Source organism: Dendrobium catenatum, unplaced genomic scaffold, assembly GCF_001605985.2.
Source record: "Dendrobium catenatum unplaced genomic scaffold, ASM160598v2 original_scaffold_144855, whole genome shotgun sequence".
In the NCBI taxonomy this organism is placed as follows: domain Eukaryota; kingdom Viridiplantae; phylum Streptophyta; class Magnoliopsida; order Asparagales; family Orchidaceae; genus Dendrobium; species Dendrobium catenatum.
Genome location: NW_021463285.1, coordinates 298,135 through 324,233, shown reverse-complemented (window position 1 = coordinate 324,233; position 26,099 = coordinate 298,135). Strand labels below are relative to the sequence as shown.

Sequence of the window (26,099 nt, the reverse complement as noted above, 5' to 3'; positions counted from 1 at the left end):
GCTCCAGTAATGAGACGACAAACATAACTATATTAATGTATTCTAAAATTCCAGATGAGATGGCATACCGTCAGAAAATTGACCGTCGGAAAATTCTACCGGTAATGAGTGGTTTTCCTGTAGTGTTTAATTAGGCCCACCTGAATAAAATTTCTGGCTCCGCCACTGCTCATATCCGACCCAAAAATTATTGATTCAGGTCGACACGTTTAACAAACGGGATGGGTTCATGTCCTAATTCTCGACGAATTTTAAAAATTGGGTCATGTTCTGGACAAACCGCTAACCTGGAATTGACCCGAGCTTGATCTACATCCCCTCCTCTTGGCTCTTGCACTGCGACGCGAAAGCAACCTGCACCTCTGTCACGCTTACCTGCCTCACCCCCACAGCTTGCACTCATAGCCTTACAGCCTCGTAGCTTCGCTTGCGCATTCGCCCCCTTGCCTCCTAGCCCACTTGCTTGCGGCCTCGCTTTTGCTAGCACCTGCACTCAACTTCACACCCGCACTCTTGTAGTCGCGCTCAACGCTTTCCTACTCGCACCCGCGGGTGGTGGGTAGGGTCTGGTCAACCTGGATAAGGGGCGGGTCGGGTTTGGGTCTGAATTTCTAACCCATTTGTCTAATTGGGTCAGGTTTTGGTTGCATATGTTGAAGGCAAGTCAGTTTCGGATTGGACTTGAACCTGACCCCAAAATCCATTTTGACTCGCAAGTGAGCTTTTAAGTTCATCACAAGTCCCCCAAAAATCTTATTCATGTTCAACTAGTCTCATATGTATTTTTTTTTCTTAATTTCATTTTATTCTTATTTTGCAATTTGTACTTATCATTTCATTCATTTTGTCATTTCTAGTACATATATAATCCATATTGTTATATTATTTTATTTTTTCTAAGTTTTGTGTTAGTTTGGTTCATTGAATATTTCAACAGGCTATTGGTGCCTTCCCTACATAAGAGTTTGGCCTTCCCATGACGCCAAAAAAGGCGTGTATTGTTGGTGTAAACTTCACAGCTGTGTCTTCTACACCTACTACAACAAGAAAGACGCGTATTAGTCTTACTTGCATGAAAGATTTGCGGAAGAGGATTCCGTGCCACGTCAAGTAGGATGCGTACGTGTATGTGTGTGTGTATATATATATAAACCCTGCCCCTCTACTTTGTTACTTTAGAAAATATATATTTATGAATAAAACATTCTCATTAATTGATTCCTATAAATTTATCTTATAATTAGATACCTCTCCGAATTATTTACTACCATTAAGCATTTAACTTTTCAATTTCATTTACATTATAAATAACATTGCACTCATTTTCTGTTTATTGTATCCCATTTAATGATGTCCAATAAAATTGTACTTAGTTTATTTCTACTTTTCTAGTTACCATTAATCTTTAAACATTTTATTTAATATTTTTCTTAATATTATAATTAACTTTAATACACCATGCATAACATTTCTATTTCCTTTACTTTGCTATTTTATGTTTTAAATATATTGCGACTTTAATATTTTCAAAATTTCTTTAATAACAGAGAGACATAAAATTTTAATTGATGTTTACTATAATATTTTCTCATTTATTTTAGTTAATTAATATATTCTAATTTTACTAAGACTTTTAAATTTCAAAATTTTTATATTAAAAATCTAGGCCAACAAATGTCATATTTTTGCAAATGAAAATCCCATGCCTTGAATACTCCTCAAGGAACTTCATCCTTCACTAATTTTTACTTTTTTCTCCTCACACAAAACTCTAATCAAAATCTTATTGGAATTTAAGTACTATCTATAAAGTTTCCTTTTCCTAAATTTGAGAAGGAATATATAAATTCTCAGCATGCACCAGATCAGTTGCTGATCACTTGTTTGTCCCGACACTTTTGCTGCTCCAGTGCCTGCTAGCCCTCGTTCTAACTCTTGATTGCATGCACTCTTCATCGCTCGCTCTCCCTCGCACTCTTTGTGACTCTCGCTCTGCTGCTCTTGATCGCTTCCACTCTCTCATTCTATTTTTGCATTTAACCCCCCTGTCTCCCTTTCTTATATATAATAATCGGGGATTTTACATTGCCTAGTTGCGATGCATCAAGAATGAAGAATTTTAGATTTTTACTTTGTGAGTTAACCCTTCAACTTATAATATTATAGGAATATTTTATTTTAATATTTTTTTAGCGGGAAAATAGTTCTATGCTGACTGAGACATGCTTCTCTTTGTTCTGATGAATGAGTTGTGGATTTACTACCTTTATTGACCCCTTTGATATTTTTCAGGAGGAATCTCTTCATCTTCCTTTACCTGTTCAACAACTTCTTTCAGATTATGCCGAGCGATTTCATGAAATCAAAACTCCTCGTAAGCTATTATGGAAGAAATATCTTGGAATAGTAAAGGTTAGTGACTCTATCACGTTTTATGATCAACAGTTCCTGTTAATTCTAGAAAACCATTACCCAATTAAGGCCATTTTTGTAACTTGTAGTCAATCATTTCCTTTCACTATGTTGAACATTGATTCTCATCTGCAATTTGAAAGCATTTGTTTTATGCTTCTTTTAATTTCAAATTTTCTGCATTTTAGCTGGAATTACATTTTGATGATCGAAATGTGGAATTCAGTGTCACTCCATTACATGCTGCAATTATCATGCAATTTCAGGAGAAAACGAGGTAAGCAATTTGAAATGTGGCATGTTGCGTTTTCATTAATCCTCTTTCGAACATCATCGCAGTTTATTTGCTGCAGCTGGGCTTCTAAAAGCCTTGCAGCTGCTGTTGGGTTACCTGTAGATATTCTCAACAGAAGAATGAGTTTTTGGATGAGCAAGGTATGGCTGTTATGTTCTTCTGAAGTTAGTTTGCACTCAGATTTTACCAATTCGTGTTCTTATTTGTTCTTGGTACATTACAGTCTATTCCTCTGAAAGGCGCTTAGAACAGTCCTAAACTTAAACTTAAATGTGTTGGTTTCTACTAAAGTATTTGCATTCAATCTAAAACTGGCAATTCTGAAGTTCCCCAAGGAAATGAATGATCCGGGAATATATTTAGAAGTTTTTAGAAGTTGCTAAAGTTCATATATTTTTCCTGTTCACTCTTTATTGGACCAAGGTTTTTAACTATTGTTTGAACTTGACATGTTAGTTTCTTCTGTAGATATTAAAATTTTTTCCCTCTTGCCTATTGTTTTCTTTGATTTTTTGATCTATCACCATTCTCACAACCCAAATGCCAAAAGGTTCCTTTTCTGGCTTTCTCTGATTTTGATATGCGGAGAAACCTGATGTGGCCTATGTATGCTGATAAATTTCATCTATTTGGGCTTGGGAGGATTGGAAGATTGAGCTGTCTGGGTAAGGGATTTAAAAATATTGGTTTAGTTTAATGAGGCTCAAGTTCAGCAATTGATCTTTCTAAATATCTGGTTTCTGTAAAAGTATAACAAACTTGGTTCCACGAACTGCTGAATTCATGCATCTGCTGGCCTTGTTTCCCTGTTGTTCACATGCAAGTCTTTTTCTCTGTTTTTTATGAAAATGACTATGACAATTGGCGACTCCAGTAGCTACCCAAGATTAATACATGGATATATATGTTGAAACCTCTTTCTTTTGAAAGATCTGCCTCTGCCTTCTTTTGTTGGACCGCAATCCTACCAATCAAAGTAGGGATACTACAGCACACAGATTGAGGGTTTTGAGCGCTTGAAGGCCTCAAATGGCAATTTCTGAACTCCATAGCCTCCCCCCTCTTCTTATGGGCTGATTTCATCACTTTTTAATTAATTTTGTAATTAACTTTAATTAATTTTTTTTATAAGTCCCATAAACAAACAGTTGTACGAAAATATGGTAATAAAATTATAGCAGTTTTTCATATCTTTCTACTATCCTTTGTATTCTTTTTTCAGTCTTTATGGTTTCAGAGATGATCCCTAGATTGCTATTCTTATTTTTCAAAGGTGCAGTTCATACCCTAGGCTGCAATCCTTCTCCTGTTGCTGCTGTAATTCTCTTAAGGTGTGTTAAATTATTTTAACTCTGCCTTTATTCGAACATTCATTGATTCGGAACCCACATAAAAACCATCCTATTCAAATCATTACCACTCAATTGAAATGAAGATACTTTTCTTGTTGGTCACATTCAGTTCGAATGTATATGAGACAATCGGTGACATCACCGGAGATTATAAAAAGCCTGATATGAAGGATTTCGCTAATGCCATCTGGGATGCAAAGAACTTTGTGATAATGATGTGGTTAGTCAATAACATGGCTGAAGAGATAAGTGCAAACCACATTTTTCATTCCACTGCCAAAGATTTGTGGGACAATGTCCATAAATTTTCTTTGATTTGAGGAATCAATCCCGCTTATATGATCAAATCCTCTGGCTTTGGGAGATTTTCGAATATGAGGATTCTATAATAAAATATTTCAATTCTCTTAAGAAATTTGGCAAGACTTAGAATTATTCAATGATTTTGTGTGAAAATCATATGAGGATTGTAATTATTATAAAAACATGGTCGATGTTTGTCCCATCTTCAAATTTCTTGCATGCTTAAACATTGAATAAGATGAAGTTTGTGGACGAATCATTGGCAAAGGTGTGAAGAGAAGAAATTCAAAGACAACTGTGCTTGGAAAAAGAACCATGGGTCTTTTGGGCCTGTTGAAGGCTTTGCATTAGCCGTTCTTGAAGCACAACTCAGTCGCAAGACATTCAAATCAACGCAATGGAGATTAGAATAATATTTGCTATGATTACTGAGACAAACCTCGTCATATGAGGGAAACATGTTACAAATTACACAGAAAACTTCCCAATGACATATTTACCTAATATACCATGTAAAATGTTACTGCAACATGTGAAGCTAAATCATCTCTATTTAGAAAAGAGCAGTTAACATTGTTTATTTGAACTTCTAAAATATCATTTCTCTCATCTAATGCTTGTGTGGGTTCTGTGGCACAATTAGGTAAAGAATTTTTAACAGTTTCTATTCTCTAAAGAGAAAAAGATCAAAATAGTTCTGAGTCTTTATGAAAGATCAAAATAGTCCCCAAAAATAGCAAATGATCATTTTAGTCCCTGTTGAAATCCAGCCGTTCCCAGTGTAGAGGATCCGACGGACACAAAGATCAATCCGTGGGATGCTCTCATGGATCACGCCATAATGAAGGAACGAATTTAGGAAAGTTTTTATTAGAGATTTTATTGTATTCTATTATTTCCTCATTAGGATATCTTGTATAGAACTATAAATAGGGAAGATTGTAATGAATAAAGTTAAGCTTTTCCCTCTCAAATTCTCCGCTTTAACATGGTATCAGAGCCAATCGGGAGGCCTTCATTGCCGAACGATCCAACCCTCTAACGCTGCAAGAGCCCGATGCAGAAGTGTCGATCCTCTGCCGATCCCGCCAGTTGCTACTGCAGGCGGACGCCTCGACTTCGTCAGGACTGTCGTCGAAGGAGCCTAGCGAACAACCACGAAGGAAACGAAGGAGCAGTCTTACCCGTGTGAAACCCTCCGTGCGGAAGATACTTCTGAAGCCGATCGGAAGTCCGTCCCGATCGCTGAATGAGAGAAGGGAAACCTGATCCTGCTCTTCCAATCGATCGACAGAACCGCATGAGCATCTTCCCACGCTCGGTGGAGGAGCCTGTTTCGATCTCTGGTTCCAGCTCGGTGGAGGAGCCCGATCCGACTGGAAGGGAAGATCGTCAAAGGAGCAAGCCGCCCGCTCGAACGCCTGGTCCGCCCTCTCCATCTTCTTTTTCGCGGTGCCCTAAGCTACCCGGTCCGATTCTTTTAGAATCGGACGGCCCAGTTTTAGTAAACCGGGAAAGTTTCCTAAAAAAAAAAAATCCTTATTGACCTTTATTGTCGAACAAGGGAAGTTAATTCCGGGAAGCCTTCATTGCTAACCAAGGTAGATAGTCTTAATCACTATCATAATGTCAGAAATCAATTCCTCCGAAATTATTGACCAAACGGAGGAGTCGATAGTTTACCAAGGACGAGGTGATCTTCAAACCTTCCTATCATCTAAATGGGAAGAACTATCTGAAATGGTCTCAATTTGTGAAGACCTACTTGAAGGGGAAAGGTAAAATACATCACCTCCTTGGAGGAGGACCAAAAGAAAGAGATCCCAAATTTTGGGCATGGGATGAAGCAGACTCCATGATTATGTCATGGATGTGGAATTCCATTACTCCAAAAATTAGTGATATATTTATGTTCCTTTCGACGGTAAAGGACATATGGGATGCTGCCAGACAAACCTTCTCCAAAGCTCGTGATGCGGCTCAAATCTTTGAAGTTAAAATCAAAGTCGGAAGCACGAAGCAGGGGAGTAAGACAGTGACGGAGTATGCCACAATTCTACAAAGTTTGTGGCAGGAACTTGATCACTATAGGTGCATTGAAACCAGATGTCCGGAGGATGCTGCGATCCTAAAGAACTTTATTGAAAAAGATAGAGTTTATGATTTTCTTGCAGGACTCAATGCAGAATTTGATCAAGTTAGAGTTCAGATCCTCGGCAAAGAGGAGACACCATCACTCAACGAAATTATTTCTCTCATCCGAGCAGAAGAAAGTCGACGAGGAGTGATGTTGGAACCAAAGGTTGTTGAAAGCTCAACAATGGTGATGAACAAAGAATCACCATGGAAGGAGAAAAGTAAAGATTCTTCGAAATTTAAAGATAAAGACTCACTTTGGTGCAGTTATTGCAAAAAGTCAAGACACACAAAAGAAACATGCTGGAAGATACATGGAAAACACCTAGCAAGGAGTGGAATCAAAAGGGTGAAACAAGGAGCACATCACATGCCAACAACACTACAAGTAAGCTAGAAGCTCAGTCCAGCCTTGGAGAACTCAACAAAGAAGATATTGATAAATTGAAACGACTCCTGGTATCTCTTGAAAAACCAAATGCTTCTTCTTCTTGCACTCTCAGGTAAGACTCCAATTTCTATTAGTTTAAGTGCTTCCAGAAATCATTTAAAAGAATTATGGATCATTGATTCAGACGCCACAGATCATATGACCCACTCACCAACCCACCTCATAAACTATACTCCTTGCCCAAACAGCAAAAAAATCATCACTGCTGATGGTTCTTTTACCACGGTAGCTGGCCAATGAGATATCATATTATCCCCATCCCTAACCCTAAAAAATGTGCTTCACGTACCACAATTATCCACAAACCTGATATCAATACAAAAACTTACCAATGACCATAATTGTCAAGCACTATTTAACCCTACTTATTGCTTATTTCAGGACCAGAGATCGGGGAAGAAGATTGGACTTGCTAAGGAGAGAGCAGGATTGTACTACCTGGAAGAACCAAACCAATCTAAAAGGAGTTGCTCTTTGTTTTCCCTAGCTGATAGGAACTCCACTATTTGGCTTCATCATTATAGACTAGGATATCCATCTTTTGATATCCTAAAACAAATGTATCCACAACTTTTCTATAAATTAGACAATAAAATTTTTCATTGTGAAACTTGTGAGTTGGCTAAACATAAAAGAACCTCGTTCCCAAACAAAAGTGAGAGATGTACTACTCCTTTCTACCTTATTCATAGTGATATATGGGGACCATCTAAAATTCCCAATATCTCTGGGGCACGCTGGTTTGTGTCATTCATTGATGATTGCACTAGAGTCTCTTGGATCTATCTCTTTAAACATAAATTCAATGTTAGCACCATTGTTCCCATCTTTCATTCCATGATAAAAAATCAGTTCGGGGTAAAAATAAGGAGTTTCCGCTCCGATAATGCCAAATATTGTTTCAACCAATCCCTAACCTCCTACTTCCAGAGTTAAGGGATCATCCATGAGTCCTCCTGTGTTCACACCTCACAACAAAATGGAGTTGCAGAGAGGAAAAATGGTCACCTTCTAGCCTCCACCCGAGCTTTCCTATTTCACTACAATACACCCAAATCCTATTGGGGGGAAGCCCTTTTAACCGCAGCATATCTCATAAACCGACTACCTTCAACTGCCTTAGGCCTCAAAACTCCAATAGAGATTTGTCCTCTTTTTACCCAGAGTTTCGAATCCATCATAATATTGCACCCAAAATCTTTGGATGCACTACCTATGTTCATATTCACAGTCAAGAGCGAGGAAAATTAGATCCAAGAGCAATCAAATGCATCTTTGTTGGCTATTCTGCTACCCAAAAAGGGTATAAGTGTTATCAGCCACCCACAAGAAAAACTTTTGTCTCTATGGATGTTAACTTTGCTGAACAAAATTCCTATTTTTCAAAAACTCATCTTCAGGGGGAGACTGAACTTGAGGAAGATGAGGAAAATGAACTAGCACCTCTTGACCTTCCTTCACCACCTCAGAACAATCCACCTGAAACCCAAGAAAGGGAAACAAATGACAACGCTATCATTAGATTTGGAAAGGTTTACTCCAGATGTACAAGCTCAAGCTGTTCTCCAAAGCAGATCCAAGAATCTGAACCATCCTCTGGAAATAAGGTAAGTTCACCACCTCCCTTATACCCCATAAACAACTCTATATCCTTCAACAACTTCTCATCATCACACAAAAATTTCCTTGTTGCATTAGAAGATATCCATATTCCTAAAGATCTTTCTGAGGCATTATTTGATAAAAATTGAAAAAATGCCATGAAGGATGAAATGCAGGCCCTGGAGAAGAACAAAACATGGGAGATCGTCAATCTATCGATAGGGAAAAAATCAGTCGGCTATAAATGGGTGTTCTCTGTAAAATACAAAGCTGATGGCACACTAGAGAGATATAAGGTAAGACTAGTGGTAAAAGGGTTCACACAAACGTATGGCATTGACTACTTAGAAACGTTTGCGCTTGTAGCCAAGATGAATATTGTCCGAATACTACTCTCACTAGCAGCCAAGTACAATTTGCACCTGGAACAATTGGATGTGAAAAATGCATTCCTACATGGAGATTTAGAAGAAAAGATATTTATGGAAATACCACCAGGGTTTAAAGAAAAATCTGAAGGTAACAAGGTGTGCAAATTGGAAAAAGCACTATATGGGCTCAAACAATCACCAAGGGGCTGGTTCGGAAGATTCTCTAAATTCATGCTCCTAAATGGGTATCGACAGAGTCAAGGGGATCATACACTATTCTTCAAACACTCAGACTCAGGGGGAGTCACAATATTATTAGTGTATGTTGATGATATTATTTTGAGTGGAAATAATGAAGAGGAGAAAGCTAGTTTAAGGAAATTAAAAGTCTTATTAAGGAATTTGATATCTAAGAACTTGGTAGACTAAAATATTTCCTCGGAATTGAAGTAGCTCACTCAAGCAAAGGAATCTTCATTTCACAACAGAAATACATCAAAGATCTTCTAAGAGAAATAGGTAAATTTGCCTGTAAACCAGCACCAACACCAGTAGAACCTAATCTTAAACTGGGGGAAGCTAAAGATGATCCAGATGTAGATAAAGGGGCCTACCAGAGACTTGTAAGGAAATTGATCTACCTCTCCCACACTAGACCAGACATAGCATTTGCTGTAAGCATGGTCAGTCAGTTTATGCAGAATCCAAAGCAGATTCACATGCAAGCGGTAGACAGGATATTGCACTACCTTAAAGGAAGATTAGGAAAAGGAATTCTCTTTAAGAGAGATCGTGGAATAACCCTAGAAGTATATACGGATGCTGACTACGCAGGATCACCGGTTGATAGAAGATGTATCTCTGGGTATTGCACATTTCTTGGAGGTAACCTAGTTACATGGAGAAGCAAGAAACAGAATGTAGTGGCAAGATCCAGTGCAGAAGAAGAATATCGAGCTATGGCCTTGGGAATATGTGAGCTACTATGGATCAAAATAATCCTAGATGATTTAAAGGTTAAGTGGGATGAGCCCATGAAGCTACATTGTGATAACAAATCAGCAATCAGCATAGCCCGCAATCCAGTCCAGCACGACAGGATCAAACACATAGAAGTGGACATACATTTTATTAAAGAAAAACTAGACAGTGGTCTAGTAAGTGTCGACCATGTATCATCAAAGGATCAACTTGCAGATATCGTTACTAAAGGATTGGACAGTTCTGCCTTTCTTAGAATGATTGACAAGCTGGGGATGATAGATCCATATCTCCCAGTTTGAGGGGGAGTGTTGAAATCCAGCCGTTCCCAGTGTAGAGGATCCGATGGACACAAAGATCAATCCGTGGGATGCTCTCATGGATAACGCCATAATGAAGGAACGAATTTAGGAAAGTTTTTATTAGAGATTTTATTGTATTCTATTATTTCCTAATTAGGATATCTTGTATAGAACTATAAATAGGAAAGATTGTAATGAATAAAGTTAAGCTTTTCCCTCTCAAATTCTCCGCTTTAACAGTCCCTCAACTTTTTAAAAAGAAACCAAAATAGTCTCACCATGAGACTAATGTAATTCCAAAATGGTCATTTAATATAGTTGGGGATCATTTTGGTTCGTCATAAAGAGTCAATGGACCATTTTAATCATTTTCGCATTCTCTTAAAAACTAATCATTGGATTATAAATTCATAAGCTTTTGATCATATGATTAATCATTCTCATTTTTTTTCTTATTATCCATGTCTTGGTTTTAAATGAATTAAAATAGCTAATGAGAGCTTTTCATCAATAGCTAGCAATGGATACATTAAAATATCTATAAATATTACCCTAAATAATGTTTTATGTGTGCCTAAACTTGCTTGTAACCTTCTTTTTGTTACTAAATTTTCTAAAGATACTAATTATTTAGTATTTTTGTCTTTTCATCTATGTTTTTTAAGATTGGAACTTATGAAAGTTGATGGAAAGTGTTAGAGAAATAAATATACTATACTGCTTTGATGGAGAAGTATTTTTGGGATAGATAAGTTTTTGGCTTATGTAGTACTAACACAATTTTTGTTAATGGTCAACTTATTTTATGACATAGAAGATTAGCACATTTTAAAATTTATTATCTAAAATGTTTATTTCCTATTTAAAGGAATTGATTGTTTTAAATTTTATTGTGAGGCGTGTCACTTAGGGGTAAAGGTAAGGGTGTCAGTATTTGACACGATCCGAAAACTCAACCCGAAAATTTTGCGTTAGTGTTAACCCATTTGAGAAACGGGTCGGGTTCGAGTTCTCATGATTTTGACCCATTTGAAAAACCGAGTCAGGTTCGGGTTGACCTGGCGCCGTCTGGCCGAGTCGAGTCGCATTGTCTGGTCCAGTCTCGACTCTCGTCGGTGTCGTTTGGTCCCGTCGACATTGTCCTTTGGTTGAGTCTCGTCTGCGTCGCCTGGTTGAATTGCTTGTCGCCTAGGTTCGGGTTGAGTCGCAAGTCATCCGTCGTCCCGCTGTCCTGCCGTCAAGTCGCTCGTCGCTTCGCCTCAGTTCGCGTCGGCATCGTCGTCTCGGTTTGGGTTGCCCGCATGCCCTTAGACCTCAACCTCTTGCAACCTAAGAGGCTAAGACCGAGCACCGCATGTCCTCAACCCTCGGCCCCTCGCGATTGAATGTCGTCGTCCCCCTGTCTCACCATCACCTAAAGCCAACATGGCCTGAAGGCTGAAGCCAACTCGTGCTGTCCCGAGTTACAAGTCATGTCGGGTTGACTCAGACCCGAAGCTGGTCGGGTTTGAGTTGACCTAAATAATGCCTAGTTAATTCCGGGTTGGACCCGAACCTAACCCGTGACCCGATTTTGATAGCCCTAGCTAAAGGTAATCATGATTCTTTTCCAATATAATCGAGCTTGACTTTAAAATAATATTATTTGTTTAATAGTGATTTTTGGTGACCTTCAAAAGTTAAAATTTTTTGCAAAAAATGATTTATAAATCACACTAGATTATGTTGGGTTGATTTGATAGATAAAAAAAATCTGAAGTTGGGCAAAGGTTTAAAGACCTTTTTCATTGGATTGAAAGTCAATTTCAAACTAAAATTGATAGTCTAAGAATTAACAATAGAATTGAAGATTTTAATCAATATCTTGAACATTTTTTTTTTAGGAGTCATTCACCAATCAACTTGTCGTGATACTCTGCAACAAAAAGGCATAAACAAAAAAAAAATTATTGGAAGTTGCTCTTGCCATTAAATTTTCTATAAATATTCCAATATCAGAAAAATCTCAAAATAGTCTCCAAACTATTTGACATTGCCCCAATTTGGTTTAATTATACAAAATTGATCCAAAATGGTCCCTCATATTGTAAATGTACAAAATTGATTCCAATTTAACGCACTAACTATATAAAATTTATTGCAATATCGTCCCAAAATAATCATTTTTAATCCATTTTGTATAGTTGATAGACTAATCGTACTAACATGATACTCTGGGCTAGATTTGCCATATACTAATAGTTATGGACTATTTTTAAGTTTGCTTTGTTCCAAACTATATGTGAGAGAATGTTTTCTTAACTGCTTGTTATTTAATTAATAGAATCTTTCAAGGGTTTTGAATTTTGAAACATCTTTACAAATGCTTAAAAATATGTTTTCTTATATCCTAGAACATCCATTTGCTAAAATTTCTTTTCTATGTTTGTTATGTATACATACTAAATACTTTTAGGTCAAAGGTTGATCCTAAATATAAAAAATGTATTTTCCTAGTTTATGCCTCTAGTAAAAAATGGTAAAAATGCTTTTATTCTGTCACAAAAAAGCTTTTTGAAAGTAAGAATGTGAGCTTTATTAAGAACTAAACTTTCTTTTAGAAAGATTCTAATAAGGTAGAGAACATAGTCTAGAAAGATAATTTTGGAAAATTTTACCAATTCCTGTAACTAGGTTTGTCATAAATGAGAGTATGAAAACTAGTGAAGTTACTCTAAATATATTTGTGCCAACTGTTGTAACTAGGTTTGTCATAAATGAGAGTGTGAAAACTAGTGAAGTTACTCTAAATATATTTGTGCCAAATGTTGCTTTATCAAAATCAGGGGGAGAAGTTGTTCAAACGGATAAATTAACTTTATTATAATCCTTCTGTCTCTTGCACTAAACTTCAATTGGCCACTTCATCAATTCGATGTTAAGAATTTTTTTTTTTAATGGAGGCTTGCAATAAAAAGTATACATGACTCTCTCTTTTGAATTTGAAGTTAATCTAGGAAAGGAAAAAAGTTTGCAAGTTGAAGAAGAATTTGTATATGCTAAACAAGTCTCTTAGAGCATTGTTTGAAAGATTTGACAATATTATTAGAAGGCAGGATTTTCAACAAAGCTAAGCCGACCACACATTATTTGTTAAAAATGTTGTTGAAGGTAAGGCAATCATCTTTGCTGTTTGTGTTGATTATATTATCCTAATTGGAGATTTTTTCATTGAGATTAGTAACTTGAAGAAAAGCTTGAGGCTAAATTGGACATCAAAGATCTGTTAGAGCATAAATACTTGTCATGGAGTTTGCACGGGTCAGAGAAGGTATTTTCATTGATCAAGACGAGTACGTCATTGATTTGCTGAAAAAAACAGGGACGACTGAATGTTAAGTTGTAGAAACTCCAATGGAGCTAAACTCTAAATTGGAATCGGTTACTAAAAATGAAATGGTGGATTATGAATGCTATCAGAGATTAGTTGAAAGACTAATCTACTTAGCCTATACTCGACTGGATATAGCCTATGCTGTAAACATGGTGAGTCATTTTATGCTTTCGCTAGGACCTGCACACTTTGAAAATGTATCATGTATTTTGAGATATCTCAAAGAGACTCTGGGAAAATATTTCTTAATCTAAAAGAATGGTATCTCTACGTAGAAACCTGGACATATGATGCGTGGGCAAGAGACATTAATGATAGAAGATCTACCCCTGGATGATTTACTATTTAAGGAGCAAAAAACAAAATGTTGTTGTTGGGAGTAGTGATAAAAAGGCACGAAGACGAATTAAAAGATTATTTCATCATTGTCTATCAAAGCCTACTGTGATAACATAGTTTTCTTTAGCATGTAATGTGGTTCTGCATGATAGACCAAAGCATGTAGAAGTTATGAAATACTTGATTAAAAAAAAAATTAATAATAGTGGTATGATTTGTACCACCTACATACTCACTGCGGATCAAATTATATGGATCTTCTTACCAAAGGACTTTGAAGCCACAATTTGAATATTTATTAACAAGCTTTTCATTCACAATATCTTCATGCTAGTTTGAGGGGAAATGTTGAAACTTCCGCCTCCTAAAACATCCGCTCCACCTCTTTCTTTGTGTTTCCTATAATCCTACGAATCAAAGTCGAAATAGTGGAGCATATGGATTGAGGGTTTTGAACCCTTGGATTGCTGTTCATGTAACCATTGGATAGCAATTCGTGGACTCCATAATAGCTCCCCCCTCCAACCTCTTATGGGCTGATTTCATTCTTTCTTAATTAGTATTGATTAATTTTCTTATTTAAGTCCCATAGACAAGTCTATATAAACACTCTACCCTTGTACAAACATATAGAGATAAAATAACAGTAATTTTTCATATATTTCTACTCTCTTTTCTATTCTTTTTTCAATTATATATATATATATATATTGAAAAAAAAACAATATTAAATATATATTAAATTTATTCAATATTAATATGCTCACTTGCTTCTAATTTTCAGGGTGTCATTACTGATACTGGAGGAGCAGACTCTAGTGAGCGTGTTTTTACCCTTGTTGATGATCTCACCGATACGAACAGAAATGGTATTTCTAATGAAACTGAAGGAATGGATGAAGAGGGAGAAAGCTCTGTGGCATCAGTTGAGGAACAGCTGCAGAAAGAAATGACTATATATCAGGTTAGAGCTTTAATGAGGTCAACTGCATACTTTTGTCATATTTTCTGCTGCATAGTTTTTATCTTCCCTATTCCCATGATAATTTATTTATTTTTGTCCTTCAGTTTTCAAAACGAAGGTTCAAGAAGTTTCTTCCATTTTTCAATGAAGTCCATTCCTTCATCTCAGTCATTAGACATTCGTGAAATGAAAAGACGCACATGCGTCTGCTCTCATCATTTCCATCAACCTTGTAAGGCCTCCTTAGCATTTAGCCCAACCCTTCTCATTTTGCATTCTCAGCTCTCAAACCTCCATCGTTTGGTACTTCCCCATTGATTTTCTCCTTTGCTTATCTAACATGCTTTATATTGGGGATCATAAAATATTTTATGTTTATGTGTTGTGTTCCATTCTCGGCTGTCTTTATTTGATACCAATTCCAATATTGTCATCTTAGCATTTGTTTAGAATTATGCTGAATATTTAATGGTTATTGATGCGAAATTCCGTGCTCCAATTTGCGGGTTTTCTGCATAACTTTAGCACCTTTGCCTTTTGATTTTCTAGGAATGTAGCAATTTACCTTCAGATTTTCATCTGCCAGTTTCATATCCTTTGACTCTGCCTTTTCTTTCTACTGCTTTCCTTCAGTGGGTTTTCCATTCCCAGGATTTCAGAATGTTCCTTTTGTGGCGCTGTTCTCGTGGAATTTTAGCAATTAATTGTTTCCTTTCTTTAGTGGCTCTCAAGGTTGAAGTAATGAGCATACATTCCTTCTAAGACCTTTGTTAATGATATTGTTCCATACGGGCGTCTGTCTTTCCATCAACGACTCTTTCCTTTGATTTCATTCGCCCAACACTGTAACACGTGATTTTTTGCATGTTCAGGAAAACCAATAGCTGTTTTTTGCTTGTAAATTTTGGGAAGCTTGCTAAAATTCAAATATGATGTATTGGAATTTGTATCTGAACAGTTTGTGATGGATTTTAAAAATTTACTATTTTTGAGACATATTTGGCCTATATTTATTACCTTTGAGATATAAAGTTAATAAGATGTTGAATAGCGAAAAAATAAATAATTTATTTTTGTTATTGTTTGTGTGTGGGTTGTGGATTCTCCAAGCGCTCTGTAGATCTCGATGACTAAGATCTGCATAGCGTGACATATAGATTTGTATTACAATGATTTCTTTCCTCCTTTTATTTTTTTTTTGTTTTATTTGTGCAAATGGAGAATGCTATAGTGGGACCTTGTTGGAGAGGCATCGAGAACGGCAATACACTGTAGCAATAGTTTGGTTTTGGGAATAGCAAAGAGGAGTGGGTAGCGACAGTAAGGCAGTACATGGTATTACTTATCCCGCATGAGTGTGAGTCTTGATTCACAACTTGTGAAGCTTTGTGAGCTTTGTGAGTGGATTTTCAAATACAAAATCAGGATTAGAATCGCGGAATTATTATTCGGAATTTGGACATGAGTTAATCGAGCAGCTAAACAAGCAAATAAATTGAATCAGTTCGAGCTCAAGCTCAAGCTTGTATAGTATGTGAGCTTAAATCTGAGCTTGTGCCCTAACTCATGGCTTGATTAGCTCGACTTGTGAGCTTTTTAATGAGTTGAGTTTGAGTAAGCTCATGAGCCGGCTTTGCTCACTTACACCCTTATTGATGTCAGTCATCTCTCAATGTTCTTAATGTAAGCACTTTGTGGTGAAAGAAATTTAATTTAGTATAATAGTTTCATTTTGGTTGATGAACTGTTTAACTTGCTTCTTGATTCAGTTAACTAGAATTCAGAATTTGAATGTTGTCATTGTAATTGACCTTCATTCTTTTGCAGAAATTTATTGAAGGGATGCTGACAAACTTTGGTGGTATGCCGCTGGATAGAATACATAACACACTGAAGGTAAAGAGCCGACTTTTTTTAAGAATTGATTTAGTTCATATTCTTCATGCAATTTACCTGTAAACTTGTTCCTAATATTATGTTCAGATGTTCTGTGTTGCTGAGCCAACTTATGACAAGTCGCTTCAAGAACTACAAAGCTTTTTATCCGTACTTAGAGCTGAAGAAAAGTTAGATTTGAGGGATGGGCATTACTATCTAAAAAAGTAGTCACATGAGAAACCAGTAAGTGCTTATGCAATATCATCAAAGTTTTTAGAGTTCTTATGTTTAAAGGTGTTATTATATCAATATTATTATTTATATCTAATACTTATTTGTAGAAATTTATAGTATTTATTATTATAATATACTCTTATTATTGAGAATATTCTTTTTCTTGTTTCTTTGTTAAATTTATATAAATATATTTGTACTGGTAGTATATTTGCAAATATGTTAAAAGGAAAATAGTATCAATATGCAACCCATCTTGACCTAATGGTTGAGTGCGTAGGCTCCAAGCACAAGGTCCTGGGTTCGAGGCCCAATATATACTGTTGTGTGCTTGTGCGTGAATTTATAATTAAATTTATTTAAAGCCTTAAAAGCCTCCAAAAATATCAATGCAGATGCAGTTTGGCTTGAGAATTATTTTTGTAGATATCAAAATTCTTATATTGTGTGAAAGGTTTTATATGCACTGCAGTAGAAGATTGATCTTAAGCTAATCAATGCTTTTTATAGAAGCATGTGTATCATCAATAGAAGCTAGATTGGAAGTATCTATCCTAGAGATTTTCCCTATTAGGAATGTAGCTCCAAATAGGGAGGTCATGGTTTTCTAATGGAGCAAGCTCTTAGGATTAATAACATCCCTGGCATATTTAAGAATACTCTCGATTAAAGAGTCAATGTTGGTGTTTAATCAGGATAAAACTCAATGTAGGACTGATCAGGTCAAAATTAAAATGAACCCTAGGAGGGCTCTATAGAGGATGTAGGTGTGGGATGCCCTAGGAATAAAGGAGGATGGGCTCAAAGGGATCAAAATAGACACGAAGAAGGATTTATAGCTCAACATTGACTCGACGGTGTCATGTGGCGACAACTAATTAGATGAAATGAATGAGTGGATGTAGGAAAGTGAGAATTAACTTATTGAATGAGATAGAAGATTTTGATCAAGATCTTATGATTCCATCATTTCGGGACGGCAGAGCCTTCGTTGACTTAATCATGTGGTGACTTGTGAGGGAGAAGACCATACTTGATAAAGCTTCATAGGCTGTAAGGCTGGCAGATTGAATAGGTTATATTTTAGTTTGTCTATAGAAGTCGACTACCGTGTATGGGAGAAATATTGTGATAGATAGCATAGTAATAGGCTGTTAGGGAGAGAATATTTGTTATCGACTAAGAAATTCTGTAGAGGATGGATGATTGTAAGGGAAGAGAATATTTATATAAGTTCTTGAGAGAATGATGTAAGAGTTAATGAAAGGAGGGATATCTCAGAGATTAAAGGGAGATAGGAAAGAGTGACAGAATAAAAAAGAATGTTTAGGATATAGAAAAGAATACGAGTGTGTTTGAGGGCGAATTATTACGTTCGGTGATCGGATGTCCGGACGAATATGGACACCGGATGTAATAATTTGCCGATTATTATAACATAAATAGAGTGGTTAGTTGTCTAACATTCAGAACTCATCTTATAAGTTATCTTGCCATCTCTGTTTAATCAAAGTTATGAGTTGGTAATAACTAATATAAAAATATAACAAACATTAATTTATCTAAAATGCATTGTATATTTGTATGCATTATGTTTTGATATAATATGAATACAATGATGTTATATAAATATAAATATTTAAACATTATACATGCAAATATATAAGGATTTTGTGACATAATCTCATAAAAATTCAGGATATTCTCTTTTTATTATATTTTTTATTTTATGGATCTTGATGATGAGCACTTGCAGTTGCGCAGGTGCTGAGCCTCTTTAGTGGGCCTGTTGCCTATCAGAATCAATGACTCGCGATCGAGCAAACAACCCGTGAATCTATTCGAAGGAAATATCTGTGGGCGTCATTTAATTTTATTTTTTGTTATTGGTGTTAATCTTAATGGAACATTTTAAGTCTTATTTAATGATGTTTAATTATGGTTTAATGTTAATGGAACATTTAATGATTAATTATGATTTAATTAAGTTTAGAGCTTGTTATTTATGTAATGGAATCAGTATTAATTATTATATTACATGTAAACTTATCAAATGAGCATAATTTGTAGGCTTTATTAGAATTTGCATAGAAAAAGGTTAAAAGTATTGCTATGTTATGAACCTTTTTTGTAATTTAATTCAGAGCTACTAAATATGATATAGATTATTTAATTAAAAAGCATTTATTTTGATTAAAAAGAACAACATCTATTTCATTGGCTCACTTTTGAAGACAATATTTACCAAACAGAGGTTTTATTTGGAATTACTTTTTATTGATTCTTAACTTAATTTTTTATATAAAAATATTAATTTTTGGACTAAAAATTGATTTAAAAAACCTCAATCTAAATCAAACTCATGATACAGAAATTTTTAACTGAATTAAAGGAGAAATTAAATAGATATTTAATTATAAAAATATATCAAAGTGATTAAGGGCATCTTCAATCGAACGCCAAACGAGCGTTTAACGTCATTCCTTCGCTCCAGCCGAACGCCAAAAAATCCTCCATTTGCTTGCGGGTGAACAGTGCAACGCCAATATTAGCGTTGCACTGTTCACCGACGCTATTTTTCTCTGTCAACCAAAAAAATGTGTGAAAGGAGAAGGGTCGTTACCTTGGCGCAGAAGCAAAAAAATGGCGTTGGATTGAAGCAGCACCACGCCATTTTTACTTTTTGCGGTATTTTGGTGTGAAAAATAGAGTTCTCGGTTGGAGATGACCTAATGCTTGATATACTCTTCAACTTTTAATTTATGCCATTGGGCATGTTACTGAGCTATTTTATTTGACTAACCCGTATCTTTTTTTTTTAAAATAAATCAGATCTACAAATAAAATAAAATAAAAATCAAATAACTAAAAAAGATCAAATAGCAAAATGTTGCCGACACATTCCTCACTATTCTACATTTCAAAATCGCATATTCATCAAATTTTTCATAAAACATCAAATCTTTGGAATATATGGATGTTCTTTAATTAGGCTAAAATAAAAAATGTTACAAAATAATTCGTGAAACCCAGGCTTTGCATTGCAGTGCTGCTGCTGCTCTACTAAGCCATGAAGGGTTGATAAATAGATTACCAGATTGTTTAGAATTCTTTGTTCAATCATCTACTGCAGATGGCTCTTCTTCTCGTAACTCCATTTTATATAAGCTGCAGTGTCTTTCAAATAATAGAAACTCCTAAAGAAAACAATCAGTAAATAATGCTTAGCAGAAAAAAAAATATAGCAAATGAGGAAAGAAAGATTAACAGAGCATAATAGTATTCACAACAAACCTGCAGCTGTTGCTGGCTAAACAATCGTAACATTCCAGAAGCAACTAGTTCAATTAACTCATCATGATGATCATTTGATTCCCCGGACTCGGCAAGTGAAACCGAGACCTGCAGACAATAAAATTATAATTTGTAATGCAATTGTTGAACATATTAAGACCATCTCCAACCGAACTTCGTACCACCATATACCGCCCGCCATTTGCTCCATTCGAACTCAAAAATTTTACGCCAAATTCTAGAAGGTGAACAGTGCGGCACCAATATTGGCGTCGGACTGTGCACCTACGCAAAAAAAATTCGCTGCGGGATTTGCTGAAGAATTGCGCGAAAGAGGAGAAAGGCGCGCCAAAGATGGTTACCTTCGCAGAAAGAAGAAGAAATGGCGTATATAGGCATCGCATGTTCACCTACGCCAAAAAAATTTGTTGCGGGATTTGCTGAAGAATCGCGCGAAAGAGGAGAAAAGCGCGCCAAAGATGGTTACCTTCGCAACAAGCGCACGAAAAAAAGAAGAAATGACGCTCGAATGGAGAATAATGACTGCATTTTCAAATTTTACTGCATTTTGGAGTGGAAAATGGGGTTTTTGGTTGGAGATGCCCTAAGTCTCCTGTTATACAACTTTAATTTATTCAATTAAAATTTATGTTTTAGATTCTGTTTTTTTACCTGCATGCAGCGTAGAATAATTTCTGGTAAGCAGCATTTTCGACAGAGGCCTTTGACCACATAAGTAGCTGGGATTTGGAATGAACCATCACTATCTGAATACCAAGCATCCATGCGGGAGATTTCTAATGAGACTCCGGCCTGGAAACGTGCCAATTCACCTGAAACAAAAATTTATTGTCAATGATACATCTTAAAAATACAGAGAGCATTCATAAAAATAATTTTGAATACCTTTGAATCCAGCGGCCATGACAGTAGCAAGAACACCACCATCATTTGATTCATGAAGCCCAAGCCCGTCACCTTCTATAGCTAAGCAACGAAGTGAGACTTCAAGACAATCGTTATTTGTGAGTGAGACTGAAACATTGACCTGTAAATTTATGATTCAACAAATGTAATGTACAACAAGAGATGGATTAAACTCACATCAAAATTTAGGATGATAAGATATTCAAGAATTTTCTCATCTTGAATTTATCCAGTAGTCCTATTTTTATATATTAAGGTCTTATTGCTCTAACTGAGAAATCAAATTGTGAATGAAATTTGACAAGATTCTTCTTCTATTCTCTTTCTCCCTTACTATATTCTCTCTACTCATGACCATTGTATTGCTTTTTAAACAAAATCATATGGTTCCCTAGTAATTTCCAGGTCAAGGTAATATTACTATTATTCCCACATGCATCTCAACAATGTACAGGTTCCTCACATTATAGTAAATCTCCAATTAATTCATAAAATCACTAAAGGATAATATTATAAGGTAACCTGTCCACTAATCATTACTTTTTCTGAACCTCACTATGGAAAAGATGATTGCGCAAGCTAGAGAATAACATAGTAATAACTTCTTGAAAACAAAATTCACTTATTGTGTTTATTCATCTTCACACTCAATACTAACGTCATTTGGGAGCATCATTATAGACTATTGCATCCCTCTTTTAAAATCTTACAATATATATTTCCTTACTTTTTATGAATGTTAAGATTTAAGATTACAATTATAAGACTTGTGAAATTACAAAACATCATCATATTTCTTATTCTAAAAATGATTCTAAATCCTCTGTTCCTTTTATGTCAATTCACTATGATATTTGGGGACATTAAAAAATCCCTAATATTTTGAGAGCTACAAGATTTTATCATTTTTATTGATGATTGCACCTAGATGATATGGATATATTTTATAAAATAAAACTCTGATGTCAACTCCATTCTCCATATATGCCTCATACCCATCGAACAATTTAGAGGATATTCTGCTTCTTTTTTATTTTTTGTGTAATTAGCTTTTGCTTTATTTCCAAATGTAAGAGCCTTAGACAAATCTATATATGTCTCTAATCTTTGTACAAACAACAAACAATAAAAATTTCAAGTAGTTCTTTTATATCTTCCTATTTTTCCTACAAATTGGCCACATGTTAATAGTCGAGGGATTATATACATACATAAATGTGTGTGTAGAGACATAATTTCTAATACATAATATAATGAATCCATTTTGACTTAATATTATCCAATTCAAATAAGGAAATATTTAACTGCATTAAACCTATCTTTTTAATAATTTTATTCAAAAACCAAATTGTTCATTTTTATATATTTTACTGTTGAAGTGACAGTGTAATTTGGTTTTTTACATTAAATGCATACACGTGCAGTTTTAAAACTCATGCTGTTGAAGTAAAAACATTCATGCATGTACAGTTTGGGTAGATTTAGTATGAGCAGCAAACTGATAAAACTTTGTATTTACTACACAACTCAAAAACCAAGACCAGCTCAAACAATGAAGCATAGACATGCATACATATGTTCACTTAGATCTTTCCTGAATATTAAGAATTATTTATTGAAGTAAAAAAAAAATTCTAATATATAACTCTACATCGGAGAATGAAAGTAGAAGATAAATTACCATTAATTGCCGTTTTAATGCTTCTTCTTCACTAACAGAATTGTATAGGGCGCTTGTCAATGTCGTACACAAGGTTGCATCAGGGCACAAACATTCACCAGAAGGTAGACAGAGCATTCCATAAGCATGCAAGTCAAGAAATATACCACTAGTTAACTCAAGTGGGCAATTCTCAATTGCATTTAACCATGGAGTTCCTTCTCCTGAAAAAGAGGGCACCATAAGCACTTCAATTAATTTTGCAAATTACTACAATTCTAGTCCTCCTAAATGTTTTAGGACGCCTTAACCACAAACTTTCCAAGGAAATATATGCAGAAACGAATCACATTATGGAGGGTTTAACATGATAGGATATAAATAACCAACACATCCATAGTAGTAAAGTTTTTATGTAATATAATGAAGCTTAGATATTGTAATACGGTTACTGATCATGAAGATAACAATATAGCAATTAGTAAAATTTCATATAACTTAAATAATAAAACATTCAATAATTTTTTTACAATTTTTAAGTTTCTCCAGTCTCTCCTCTCTTCCACTCTGGAGTTCGTAGGGGTAGAGTATTCATAGGTGTTATGACTTGTTTGGAGTAGCTCGTCTTACAGGTTGTGGTTACTTGACAGATGGACGAAATTCCAACATTTGGAAGATGTTTATAGTGAGGAAGCCTAGCAGCTAGGAAAAACCAGTCCAATAGGCGAGTTCAATGGCCCGACAATTCTTTGACAAATCCATTTGAAAAAGCTGGCATGATTGAATAAGGACTTGGATTCATTGCTTTTTTTACTAACCAATCAGGCTACAAAAATTGATGGTAATTCCATCAGAACTTAACATGTGGGAATCTATAGCAACGCACAAAAAATTAGGGCATTACACTTTCCCGTCATTCTTGATCCCCTACGAATAGGCATTAAAAACTACAATCAATGCTCATTTTCAAACCTATATTTTTATAATTACTACTTTTTGTAATAATATTCCTTATGAGCTTTTGTTTTGCATGGCTTACAAGGGATGTCTCCACATTATAGTTGTGATGTGTGGGAGGAAGAAAAGAAAAAGTGAAAATGACCCTTCAGGGTGTCTCCAATGAATGCGGCACTCTTGAAAGAGGCAATGATGAATTCCTCAAGCCGTTAGAAGGCTCTTTTATTAGTTGTTGAAGTAGACTTCCAAGCTTATGCAGAAGCACCCTGGTGAATCCACATCATGAGATTTATTTGTTGGAATTTTTGGTAGTGACGAAGATGAAGGATAAAATGACAACAAATGGACCCCTTGGTCCATTTAGACGGATGATTGGAGAGGTATTCAATAGGGGAGATATGGTCAAAGGGAAGCAATCAAGATGGTGGATTCTGAGAGGAGCGTGAATGTTTTAGTACTGTCTAGAATAGCAAAGCAAAGTAGGAATACATCAATAACTACTACAAAGACAAGGAATAAGGGATGAAACTTTATTGAATGTAGGTATGGCTATGATGATAGAAGACAATGATGATACTTCCCATTAGTTTCAGGGAAGGGGGCCTCAGGCATTAGGTTAAGCCTTGGTTGTAACCTTGAATAAGCTGCTTATGAAGTAGTAAGTCTTCATTTTAGCAACTTTGGTCATGTTGATTTGGCCATGACTTCAAACGAGGAGCTATAACAGGTAATTGAATATAAAAAGCAATAGCCTCAGACACTAAAAGCTTGGATTGAATGATTTGACCAAGTGGCAAAGTTTTTGGAAGCTCTCCAACATGACAGTGGAAAGTATTTTGATAGCTAAGAGGTGATCATGTAGAGGCTAAATAGGCTGGTCTACACAGATCAACCTTAGGAACCTGAATATTTCTATCAAGGGAATGGGAATCCGCACAGTGACAAAAGTTGTATCAACTAGAACATTCAAGATTTTAAAATTCGAACACAAGTTAAAGCACTTGGTGGACCGTGACAAGAGTGCCAAGAAGAATAAGTTGCACCCGATGATAAACAAGATTGTTTTGGGTGCAAAACATTGAAAGCAAACTTTGGCCTCCCACCTAAGGTCATCCTGGACCCATATTGTGCTACAAAATGAACCGTGACGTTTGGGATTTTGGAGGTGGCATGGCGTAGCCACCAAATATATCTAGCTCTATTGGAAAAAAAAGGCCATTATTAGCATGTTGTCCCAACATGAGAAGACTGACTCAAAATGATTGAGTGTATTTGAGTCACCTGATTATCATTTCCAAGGGCAAAAGCAAGCTATCGTTACATCATACGAGGTTCCTTGAGTTATGATGAATCATGAAGGCATGGCTTTTGTTTGGTTGGACTCCATGATTAAAGTGTGACAGAGAAGCTTATATTTGAAAAAGTATATTATTTTATATCTCCATGGCTCAAAAACAAAAAAGTACACATAAGGCACCCGTCGAATGCATGATCAAACATCTAAAGACTCATACATATTGTCCACAAGTAAAGAAAGAGAATAATGCCAAATAATTAATGGGTATATATCTAATAAAAAATTAGCACGAGTTGGGTTGGAGGATGCAATTCAAACGAGGATGCAAAGTAGGTAAACCATTCAAATTCATTTTATCAGCTTACTTGAGAAAATTAAAAGGGAACATGGGTCAAATGGGAGAAAAATGCTATGATTATGCACCTTGTTGCATTATTAAATCAAGGATGCAATATTACAAGGATATGATGGTAATACATTAGGATGTAAAAGGTGTGATAAGCCAACATGCCCAAATCATGATCTCGAGGAGGGGACAAGCAGTGATAAGCGGCTATACTCAAGAGGCTTCACATCAATTTCACAAACCAACATTCCATATAAGAATATTAAAGGTCAAGGTCAGAGATTCATCATACCACTCTATGCACTCAAGTAGGGGTATCAATTTCGGGTCACGGGTCGGGTTCGGGTCGAACCTGGAACTGACCCGGCACTATTCGGGTCAACCCGAACCCGACCCGTTTTTGCATACGGGTCGATTTTGCGGACCTGAACCTAACCCGCTTAGGGTTGGACAGCGCCACAGCAGCAATGCGTAGATCGTTTCGGGTTCGATAGTGCTCGGCAACAACGCAGGCAGCCGGAGTTCGGCAGCAGCAGCCGACAACGGCCAAGCGCGGCGGACTCGACCGCGGGTTCGCGAGGACCGCGGCAACGGCTCGCGCCTCTCGGGCAGCTGGATCGCAGGC

General features: G+C 36.0%; 2 protein-coding genes across 7 annotated transcripts in view; one reads left to right on the top strand and one right to left on the bottom strand.

Annotated features, from left to right (window-relative positions):
* Window positions 1-18,985, top strand: part of LOC110113203 (anaphase-promoting complex subunit 2) — a 44,614-nt gene extending 25,629 nt beyond the window's left edge. For 3 of the 6 annotated variants that reach the window (XM_020845668.2, XM_028692218.1, XM_028692220.1), the window contains 7 exons: window positions 2,293-2,412; window positions 2,601-2,689; window positions 2,766-2,847; window positions 14,702-14,881; window positions 16,709-16,777; window positions 16,865-17,002; window positions 18,750-18,985. In XM_020845668.2, coding sequence (XP_020701327.1) covers window positions 2,293-2,412; window positions 2,601-2,689; window positions 2,766-2,847; window positions 14,702-14,881; window positions 16,709-16,777; window positions 16,865-16,987 — 663 coding nt within the window. In that variant the 3' untranslated portion in view covers window positions 16,988-17,002; window positions 18,750-18,985. Of the gene's footprint in view, window positions 1-2,292; window positions 2,413-2,600; window positions 2,690-2,751; window positions 2,848-14,701; window positions 14,882-14,985; window positions 15,114-16,708; window positions 16,778-16,864; window positions 17,003-18,749 lie in introns of those variants that run through there. The other 3 variants (XR_003699723.1, XM_028692219.1, XM_028692221.1) reach the window with 3 other exon arrangements.
* An 888-nt stretch (window positions 18,986-19,873) lies between these two features.
* LOC110113222 (nuclear pore complex protein NUP107) overlaps window positions 19,874-26,099 on the bottom strand; it is a 42,140-nt gene continuing 35,914 nt past the window's right edge. Inside the window, exons 19-23 of the mRNA XM_028692204.1 lie at window positions 22,896-23,098; window positions 21,194-21,335; window positions 20,960-21,120; window positions 20,288-20,395; window positions 19,874-20,190 (exon numbers count right to left, since the gene is read on the bottom strand). Of these exons, the coding sequence (XP_028548037.1) occupies window positions 20,110-20,190; window positions 20,288-20,395; window positions 20,960-21,120; window positions 21,194-21,335; window positions 22,896-23,098 (695 nt within the window). The 3' untranslated portion in view covers window positions 19,874-20,109. The remainder of the gene's footprint in view (window positions 20,191-20,287; window positions 20,396-20,959; window positions 21,121-21,193; window positions 21,336-22,895; window positions 23,099-26,099) is intronic.